Below are 10,671 nucleotides of genomic sequence, written 5' to 3'. Positions count from 1 at the left end.
GTTATGAAACGCGTAAAGATTATACCTTGACGCACCAGCCAGCCCACATATCGTCATATCGGCCAATCGGTTGGCCATCTCCCATGAGTCCAAAGTACATTGCAGGACCAATAAGATCACGGTCGAATGCCAAATTCATTCCACACATGGGAAAGAGGGTTCCCTTTGGTATTGTCAAAACTGCATCAACATACCTAAAAAACCAGAAACAAATTCAAGAATCATGCTTCAAATGAACGTGTAAAAGAAGAACGATAACTTCAAAATAACATTAGTTTCGAATATGGGGTACCTTTTATTCCTCTCAAGAGGTTTCACAAGTTGTGTAGGTGCATCATAATCCGGAATGTTCATCCAAAGGCCATGAGAAACAGCCGTTGGCACACCCTCGCGAAGGCTGAAAGGATATCCACGAACAAAATCTGCACCCTCACGGAAAGGATCGTATAACGTATTGAAGAAATTTGGTGTTGACGGGCAGAGGAGATTCTTGATATGCTGTGAAAGGGCATTGATTTCTTTGCCAGAAGGGTCTTTCGCAACCTAAGAGTTTATAAAATTTTCACGATTCCAGTAAGCCTATCAAGATACAATATGAAAAAGAAAAAAAAAAATGACCATAAAATCAATAAATTTAAAAACAGGACAAGCTATTTGTACTATGAATTTCTAATTTTCACGAGTAGGTAAAAATTGTAAAACTAGTCCTTTTCCATATAAGCAACGCTGACAATGGAGAAGTATTCACTTAGCTACTATCTTTTTGTGCTGGAAAGCAAGGAACAAATCAAATGCTCGCCATTTTGGTTACAAATGCAAGCCATTACATTTATGTATCGTAGTGAAGAAATGTTACGAACAAATATATCATGTGAGATTTATAATCAAGTCCATTATTATCTACCAATTAAGACATCTTCCTGTTGGGTGACTCACGAAACCAGTTTATTAATAGAAGTAGCAATTTCCAGGTCAAGTGTCAAGATCGTGGATTCCCCCACAAAGAACTTTCGAACGTGATGCCAATGTTGCAATGACTTTGACATCACTTACCCTTAAATATAGAAATTCCAGTTCATAGATTTTTTCCAGACAACTCACACTGGGTTGGGTGGATGATATTTTTTGACATTTTCTTATCACGCATGGGGCCTACACATGTATTTCTTCTGATAGAATTCTGTGAACTGGAATTCTGTACAAATAGAAACTCTCTCCTTAAATATCGGCTTTTTAGGAACGGTGCAAACCTTTTACGAGTGATGTAAACTTTAACGTATAAAAGAAACATGTTCACATGTATAGAGCTACTAAATGGTCACAAACCTTTAATGAAGGAAAATCCAATTAGCAAAATATTAGTCTCAACTAGCCAAAAAGCAAATCATATAACCCTAAGTTAGAAAACCAGCAATAAATGTCCAATCAAGTATATATGCACGTAATTAAGAACAAGATCATCAAACATCTAGTGTCTAATGTGAAGGTAGATTTCCACATCCCTTAGTTATAAAAACAATAAATATTCCATCCAAGTTCAAATGACCATGATCAGACTGTTGTTCTCAAACTAAGTATTGTAAAACTTGATATTTAAACATGATTACGAGGAAAAAGAAGTCAATTTTTTTAAAACTTACAAAGCAATCATCATCAATGGTGAAGATATACTTCTTCTTGGAGACCATATACCCAAAGCATCTGCAGGCTGAATCCTTGAAGGAAATGCAGGAGGCCTTAGGACCCAAAATCTTATTGATGTCATTTCGATTATACAACTCATAATCAAACCCATCAGGGACCTTGATTGTCTTGGATGGATCACCATCTTGTACTATGATCAAATGGTAAGGCTCGAAAAATGGTCTCCACATTTCCAAGAAATCAAGATTCCTAATAGTGGGTATCACTATATCGAGCTCATCTTTCAGAAGATGGGTTGCAGAAGTATCCATGTTAGATAGAGAACGCGATGGTTTCAGAGAGAGAACGTTAGACGGGAGAGTAAGGGCTGAGGAGGAGGACGAGGTGGTGCAGTGAGTTTATATACGTATTGTGGTGGCTCATGCAGCGGCGGTGGGATCGGCACATGTGTGTCTTGGGAATTGTTCAAGTGAGATGATGGCCCGGAATTTTTGTGACACCTTGTGTTTATTTTTGTTTGTTTTCATTTGGTGGAGGGGAGTTTTTATGAATAACAATAGTGCGTTTAGAATTAAATAAAGTAGATTAAGAATTAATTGTGGATAATATAGAGATATATACATTAAAAGTACATATTTTTGGAACACCAATATTTTATATAGTGCGTTGATATTTTGTTCAAAAATTTAAATTTCTTAAGAGGATGTTTATTTAAACTCCCTCTTGTCTAGCTATGTAGAATTCTTTTAAATAATTAGCTAGAAAAGAATTTATAAATAAATGACTGAGAAACTAAAATTGAAGACTCCGTGTACTATATTCAAATACTGAAAAATCAACCTCTTAGTATCAGGAGAAACAATTTATTTAAATTTTCTGTCAATCGGCCGACCATATAGATATAGCCCAGTTTGAAAGCAATTTTTCATTTCAAAAAATTAATTTTTTGATCGTTATTTCACTATTTTAACTGTCATTTTGGATCTCTTTACTTAAAGGTGAGACCCATTTTTTCTCTCTAACGGTAAAAAATCAATGCTCATAATCATTACTGAACATGCCCATATTTTTTTTTTCCATCAAATAATTGGTGTGTACAGTATAAACAGAGGCGGAGCCATACGTGGATAAAAAAAATTGAACTGTTCTCATATGCATAAAAAAATTCCACTAAAAATATTTTTTTACATACATATTTTTTTCACATGGTAAAACAGCAACTTCTTGCATCTCTCCCTGAGTATACATAATTTTCATAGATTGGTGAGGAGATGATTGAGTTCAAAAGCCTTTCATGAAATTATTATATAGATGATGAATTTATTTATTTAGTTACTTTAACTCTTTTTCTTAAATATATATATTAATACATAGAAAATTATCTTCTAACATGAGGAATGCTAGAATATATATGTTTTTTTCCTCTAAATTTGGTGCTCATTCTCCTGCCTTGGAAATAGGATGGAATTTTAATCATATTCCTTTTAAGCAAGGGGAAAAATAAAAAATTAAAATTAAAAAAATAAATAAAAGCTAATAAAATGCGTTATTAATTATAAACGATCTAGATTATTGAAGAAATTAACTATAAGAAATTTTGAAAAAAATAAATAAATAAATAAATAAAAATAAGGGACAGATTATATGGAGGGTTGAGGGTGTAGCTTAGATTCGAGGTATTCTGCTACTTTTCCATCCCCCCTCCCCCCCCCAAAAGAAAAAAGAGGGCTTTGAAACTTTGAAGTAAAACCAGGAAAAGGCAAAGCTTGGAGTGTTAATATAGAAAGGTGCATGTGTAACTGGTTATTTTGTTGCAATAATTAAGGGTTCTTCTTTCTTTGCATTAATCAAGGTTTTAATCGTAATAAAAATATATTAATACAATGTCAATCACATGTTACGTTGGCCATGACTAGACAATTTTTCCTTTCATTTCAAAAATTTAGTGGCATTTCTTTGTTCTTTAATCACATGAATCCAGCCACTCTACTCTAACATATCTTATACATACTCATTTTTAATTATACATTCATAAAATAAAATATGTTATACGTAAACTCTAAATTTTTCCTTACTTTTTAACTACATATTCTCAAAAAGTTCACTATTTAAAACAATAATTTTCCAGAAAAATGACCATCAAACATGGACTTAATTGGGTAGAATGTAAAATCAATCATGCTGGAGTGTCAGATGAATTTTCACACCCCGATTGATCTACACTCACAATCGAGGTGGGTAGGGTGCAATTTTTTACATTTTGTATTCACATGAGGTTGGCACGAGTCCCATACCAATATGAGTGTAAGTCAATCGGGGTGTCAAAATTCATCTAGTACACCAGCTTAATTCATGTAAAATGCCAGACAATACTATTAAAAAGAAAGATAAAATTTTCTCATTGTACTTTTTAATCCTTTTTAGTAGTACAAACCTTTGAGACTCCAAAATAAGAACAAATTATTTAAAAATAAAATAAAATAAAAAAATAAGCAGCAAATCTTCATAGGTACAATTGTCACAACTTATGGACCTGAAGTTGGGTGTTTCTATCCATTATCTAGATGAAGCTTCTACTCGTTGAAGAACTAGATAATGAGTTGTGATTAGGGTGAAATGCTACTCGAACTTAGAACTAATTGGTTCTCCCTAAAATGTATTAAGGCATAGACTGAACATTTAGGAGTAAAGAATTATTTCAATGCATCAAATATGCATTGAGGAAGGAGTATACAGTAATAGATATTATAGGGAATATAATGCGGAAGAAACGTGCAAAGTTATGGTGTCTATGTGAAAATAATTTTTATTCACTATTGTAGGAGCCGTAGGACCTCTAGAAACTTCTTTGCCAAGATTCTACTACTATAACAATCAAGGTCAAATTTAAGGGCTTTAAATACTAGTCTAGAATACATGAGGGAAATTTGAGATGAAATCTTAGAAAACATAAGAAATAGTAAAAATAATAAAGACGGCAAGAAAGAAAAATGGAAGAATTGAGCAAGTTGCCCACGAGTATTGACATCCTAATATATGCAAGATATTGGATTTTTTATTTTTTCCCCTATTGAAAGTTAACAAAAAAGGATGCTCAGGCTTGTATGTTAAACCTAAAATGCATAAATAAGACTATTTTAGACACAACAGTGGCGCCGCAGCGCCATCTTTCTGAATCTCCCAGCGCCGCAGCACCCTGAATCTGGCGCCACGGCGCCACCTTTCCGACAGATAGCACCCCTTTCAGTCTTTTTATCATAATTTTCTTTCTCGATGTCTGATTGAGGCGATTCAAGATGCATTGAAAAGCTAACTCAAAGAGCTACAACTTTGATTTAGACATCATTTTCAAATTCGATCATTTGTTATGTTAAAAATGGGTATCAGTATGAGGCTTAAATTGATGTATAACTTTTTTTGGGTTGAAAATTGATGTACGATCATACTTTGATTACGTTTCATCCCTTTGATATCTTTCTTTATCCAATCAATTTTGAACACTCTTGAATCTTCATCATGAGGTTCGATACAACTTTTGAGTATTTGTACTTTAGTCTTTAAACTTTGGATCTCTTACAATTTAGACCTTTTTCTTGTTTCTTTCAATTTCTTGTACCATAATTGAATTTTACTTATTCAACACCAAGTTCAACAATTTAGACCATAAGTCATCCAAGAAGTAACTAAATACCATCGTTTTAAAACCTTAAATAAATGTATAAACTACACTTATCAGGCAAATTATGAGGAAGCTTAATTTGTAAATTCTAGAGGGTAATTGAAATCCAAATTTTTGTAAGGTTTCTTAAGCATAAAGATAGTTTATTATGAAAACGTTGTTGGCAGTTTAGTAACCCAGTTAGTTTCCCAATTGATTTCTTAAGGTATATTTCCCTGGCTCCACCTTGAGCACTCTTCTATCGCTCGTTTTTATAAAGGGTTAATAGCATAAAACGTCCATACATTAGCACTTATTGCGAAAAAGTCCCTAAATTTTACTTTTTTTGCATTTTCGTCATTATTTCAACGTTTCATTACAGAAAAATGTCATTTTCACCATTTTTGAATGTAAAATGATCAAAATACCCTTCTATTTAAATAAAACCAAAAAATAATAATAATAAAGAATAAATTGCAATCTTACTCCCAAATATTTTAAAAAGTGCAAGTGAGTCCAAATAATTATTAAAATGCCTAATAGAACAAAACGCCCGTACGTTTGAACTGTAGTGTGCAAAACGTCCCTACATTTCAAATTGATGAAAATGATGTTTTCTGCAATGAAACGTGAAAATAGGGATGAAATTGCAAAAAAAAAAAAAAGGCATGGACGCTTTCTACAAAAAGTGTCAAAGGTAGGAACGTTTTCCGCAAGAAGTGTCAAACGTATGGATATTTTGTGCTATTAGGCCTTATTAAAATTGAAACTAATGTCAAACCGCTGAACCTCCATACTATTTCCAAAATACCATCATCTAAACTCCAGTGGCACCACCTATTCGAAGAGATCCATGTCATTTCCAATACACTAATCGACTATACTCATCATGGTGCTTCTCTTCATGGTCTCTTCTTCTTCAAATGGGACTGTGACCTTAGAAATGAAAAAACTCCGATCAACCATCGCCCAAATTGTCAAACCTCCATACCGTTGAACCATCTGTTGATGTTTTAAAACCATGAAGAGAAGAATCCTGGTAGTATAGTCGATTAGTGTGTTAAAAATGACATGGATCTCTTCGAAATAGGTGGTGTCACGCAGAGTTTGGATAATGGTATTTTGGAAATGATATGGAGGTTTGATGGTTTGACAATGGTTTCAATTTTAATAAGATCTAATAGCAAAAAAAAGTCCCTACATTTGGCACTTTTTGTGGAAAACATCCCTACGTTTGATATTTATTATGGAAAACGTCCATACGTTTCAATTTTTTTTTGCATTTTCATCTCTATTTTCACGTTTTATTGCGAAAAATGTCATTTTTATCAATTTGAAACGTATGGACGTTTGCATACTACAGGTCAAACGTAGGGACGTCTTGTGCTATTAAGCCTTTTATTAATTATTTGAGCTCACTTGCACTTTTTAAAACATTTAAGAGTAAGATTGCAATTTATTCTTTATTTTTCTTTTCTTGTTTTGGTTTATTTAAATAGGAGAGTATTTTGGTCATTTTACATTCAAAAATGGTGAAAATGACGTTTTCTGCAATGAAACGTTGAAATAAGAACGAAAATGCAAAAAAATAAAACGTATGGACGTTTTTCGCAATAAGTGTCAAACGTAGGGGCGTTTTGTCCTATTAACCCTTTTTATAACACTTGCTATGCGAAATAGAAAAATAAAAAAGCTTAATTTTATTTACCGTTTATAGATGTGCATACATGAAAATTTTATTTAATTGGTAAACACTTGCATGCCATTATCTATGTGATAAAATATGTAATATGCATGGGAAAAAATGTATTGTTTAAAGGGGAAAAAAAAAGACTTAATTTTTAAGTAGATTCTTAAATTAACTCTTTATGTTTTCCACTAAAAGTATAGTTAATTATTAAATCTACGGATAAGATACCATTATTCTAGTGAGGTTTCGGTCTATTCGGATCAGAGCATTACAAAAATGGTCGTTAAGTAGTCGAGATAGAAATAGGTATAATCAATAGAAAACGAATCTACAGTCACTACAATATAAATACATCACCTTCTACTCTCGGTCAATATCAGCATAACTCAACCAACTTAGATATTTGAAACTTAGGTTTACTCTCTTTATCTAGCTCATAATTTCACAATTCGTATTTGAAATTACGAATGAGATTCTCTCGATTCAATGTAAATGGAGATTCATTATGATATCTGAAGGCACAACCTTAAAATGTGAGCCATTGAACACATCGAATTGAAGTCTTCACACACTAAAAATGTTTCTCAACTTCTTCTCTTGATATGGGATGCATCACTAAACAATGCTAATTGATGGTTGCACGAAAGGATTTGATGGTGAAGATGAAATATGAGGAAGATGAACGATAGGAATTAAAGATTGATGTTAGGTCAATCTATTAACCTGATTCTCAATTTCTTGTAGGTTCATCGCACTTTTGTATTTATACTTTTGGTGATATGTCTTTTTGGCTGACTCCTCTTCTTGCTCTATTGATGAGAAGCATCCAACATATTTTTGTAAAAATATGAGGGGTAATTTAAGTCATTTTATGCCTTTCTAATGGACCTTTTAGACAAATATGGTTAGCAGATACAAGTTGTGCTAATTAGTGAAAGTTGAAGATCAAAATGCGCTAAAAAAAAATTGGAGATATCAGTGTTGTAAAGAGCAAAGATTGAGGGCCTTAAGTACCATGACAATATAGTGCAGAAAATAAATACTATAGTTATCCTTCACATCACATTTACCTTGTTAGGAAAAAATAATAATAATAATAAATTCCATACAACTGCTGGCGACAAAAGGAAATTTTTTAACAGAAACCTATATTGAAGCAGATTCAATCCTGAAATCTCGAGGGATCTAATCCAGTCATGTTCGCTAAAGTTCATTGTAAATTACGTTCGAGGTAATTTTTCTATTAATTATAAGAATTACATTACGATTTAAAACTGTTCGGAATTATCTTCTTTCCTTAATTTTCAACAATGTTTGTGTATTTGTTTGTTCGATCTATTGCAACATGAAATATGTATTTATCAATAACATTACAGTATTATGTTGTTTTTACAATTCAATCTTGTTACAGTGGCTGAATCAATGACCGACTCAATGATAAAAAGGAACACGTGTCAATACATGATTGGAAATTTTTAAAAAAAAATGAGAAAAAAAAAAAAAAAAAAAAAACCATCTTGCCACAACACCCTATCACCTCATCTCTTGTCATTGACTCTGGCAAAGGAGCATTATTCTTTCCAATTACATTTTTCAAATCCATTTTATTTTATTTTTTTAATGAAGGAGGAAACCGCAGCCACTACCCTTTGAGTGTGTACCGGGTAAACCCTCGAGCTAACGCAATAACCTGCAAACCATGCCAGTTAGGTAAACCGCATTAGACAGGCCCTGTGCAACAAATTCGACCAAGAAAATATTGGTAAGGGGAAGAACTCGTTATCAAAGACTTCCATGCTCACCTACTCCACCAATTCGGCCACCTTATGAGGGGCAATCTTTGTATCTATTAATTGATAATCAGCAGGTTTTCGAAAACTTACATAGTGGGCTAGTTTACTGATTTTCCTTTTATGTAGTTATGTTATTTTTCATTAACTGTAAATTAGATTCTGTTATTTTCTGTTGTGTATGTCTTATATGAACTACTCGTGTTAGTACTTATTAAATGAGTATACATTTTATGTTATTTATTAACGAATTATTTCAAAATTTGTTGGTCATTGTCATGATAATGGTTGAAGGGTTAGGAATATGTTATGACAATGATAATCGTTTCCGTTCATATTACGAACAATGTGATAATTGATATTACATGTTGTCTTGCAACATTTTTTTTAATCGGATCAAAATGCTTGTTAGAGTTTAATGTACTCTGATATCATATTAAAATTTGAGTTTCCATCTGAAAAGGTCAATCATATTAAGAGTAGCTCAAATTCTTATAAATTGGTCTTTCATCTTCATTCGATACGAGATTTATCACTTAACATTCTCCGTAAGATAGTGACTCGTTTCAGCAAATTAATCTTGAAATTCGTGTGCTCATTTTTATTTATTTATTTTTGTCTTAATCAGATCGAATTGCTCGCTGGAGCTTAATGAACTCTAATACCGTCTTCAAACTTGGGGTTTCATTTTAAAAAATCAAATTTATTAAGAGGAGTAGCCCAAAACCATATAAGTGAATCTATATTTTCATCTTTATTCGATATGAAATTTTATCCCTTAAGATTACAGTGGCACTTAGAATGGAAACAACTGGTGCTGATTTTTTTGATTAATTGGAACCATCCTTTTAACTCTGATCCTAATTGACATAAGACATGTCACAATTAAACTAGCATGTATTAGATACCCAAAAACCTACCAAGTCACCCGCTCTGTGCCTAATTAATAAGGATTAAAATTTAATTGATCCTAGCATAGAGATCATAAACTATTTTTCGAATAAACCTTTTTTTTCCCCTCCCTTTTCTTTTTGAACTAACCTTGAAGTATCAAAGAAATCCCACCAATTGGAAATAAAATTAGATAAATAAACCAGCAAACCTTTAGTTAAATGTAACGGATTAGTATTTTGTATTCTGGCCTATAATTAAATAAAAGGAACACATAAAATGCTTATATCCATTAACATTACCAAATCGTCGCTCGAAAATTATCTTTTTTCTATTTCTAATTTAAATTTAATCCCTCAATGACTGCATAGTCTTTTCATGTAGTGACACACATAGTCATAAGACTAGCACGTTACCGGTATATTACTCACGCTAGCTCGTCTGAAAATTCTAGAAAGATTGACATTAGATGAACCCCCAAAATTTAAAATTCTTGCACTAAAATGGAATGAAATAGTAAATAATAACACAAAGAAAGTTTTGTACATGTTTGAAATGTATACCTCTTCAATTAATATAAATTATGGATTGAAAATCCTATTTGTTATTTCCCGAAGTTTTAAATAGCCTTACCACGGTCTTATAGTCGTATCGCGTTAAAAAAAATTAATTTAATTTAATTAAAAATAATAATAATAATAAATTGAGAGAGGAAATAATAGTTCTGCCATTTTGACACCTCTAGTGATATCCATTGTTATTCTTTCATAAATTTTTGGTACATCATATCCCATATTTTCTTTATATACATTATTAGACGACACGTCATTTAAAATAGCTATCACTAACAATTCCATTAATGTTTGACTACCCAATTCAACACTGATTAACACAAATGACTCCAATTATTTTACACATTTAAATAGTCTAACTCTCAAAATACATAAAAAAAAAAAAAATAATTCCATGCTTTTTTTTTTTTTTTTGTTTAAATTAAC

General features: G+C 32.1%; 1 protein-coding gene across 1 annotated transcript in view; it reads right to left on the bottom strand.

Annotated features, from left to right (window-relative positions):
- LOC111397691 (alpha-1,4-glucan-protein synthase [UDP-forming] 1-like) overlaps nt 1–2,008 on the bottom strand; it is a 3,157-nt gene extending 1,149 nt beyond the window's left edge. The window contains exons 1-3 of the mRNA XM_023024689.1: nt 1,641–2,008; nt 293–543; nt 26–194 (exon numbers count right to left, since the gene is read on the bottom strand). Coding sequence (XP_022880457.1) covers nt 26–194; nt 293–543; nt 1,641–1,955 — 735 coding nt within the window. The 5' untranslated portion in view covers nt 1,956–2,008. The remainder of the gene's footprint in view (nt 1–25; nt 195–292; nt 544–1,640) is intronic.
- Between the last annotated feature and the right edge of the window lie 8,663 nt (nt 2,009–10,671).

This window comes from Olea europaea, chromosome 7 (assembly GCF_002742605.1).
Source record: "Olea europaea var. sylvestris chromosome 7, O_europaea_v1, whole genome shotgun sequence".
Taxonomy (NCBI): Eukaryota; Viridiplantae; Streptophyta; class Magnoliopsida; order Lamiales; family Oleaceae; genus Olea; species Olea europaea.
Note: the sequence above shows the minus strand (reverse complement) of the source record. Positions and strands in the feature narration are given on the sequence as shown.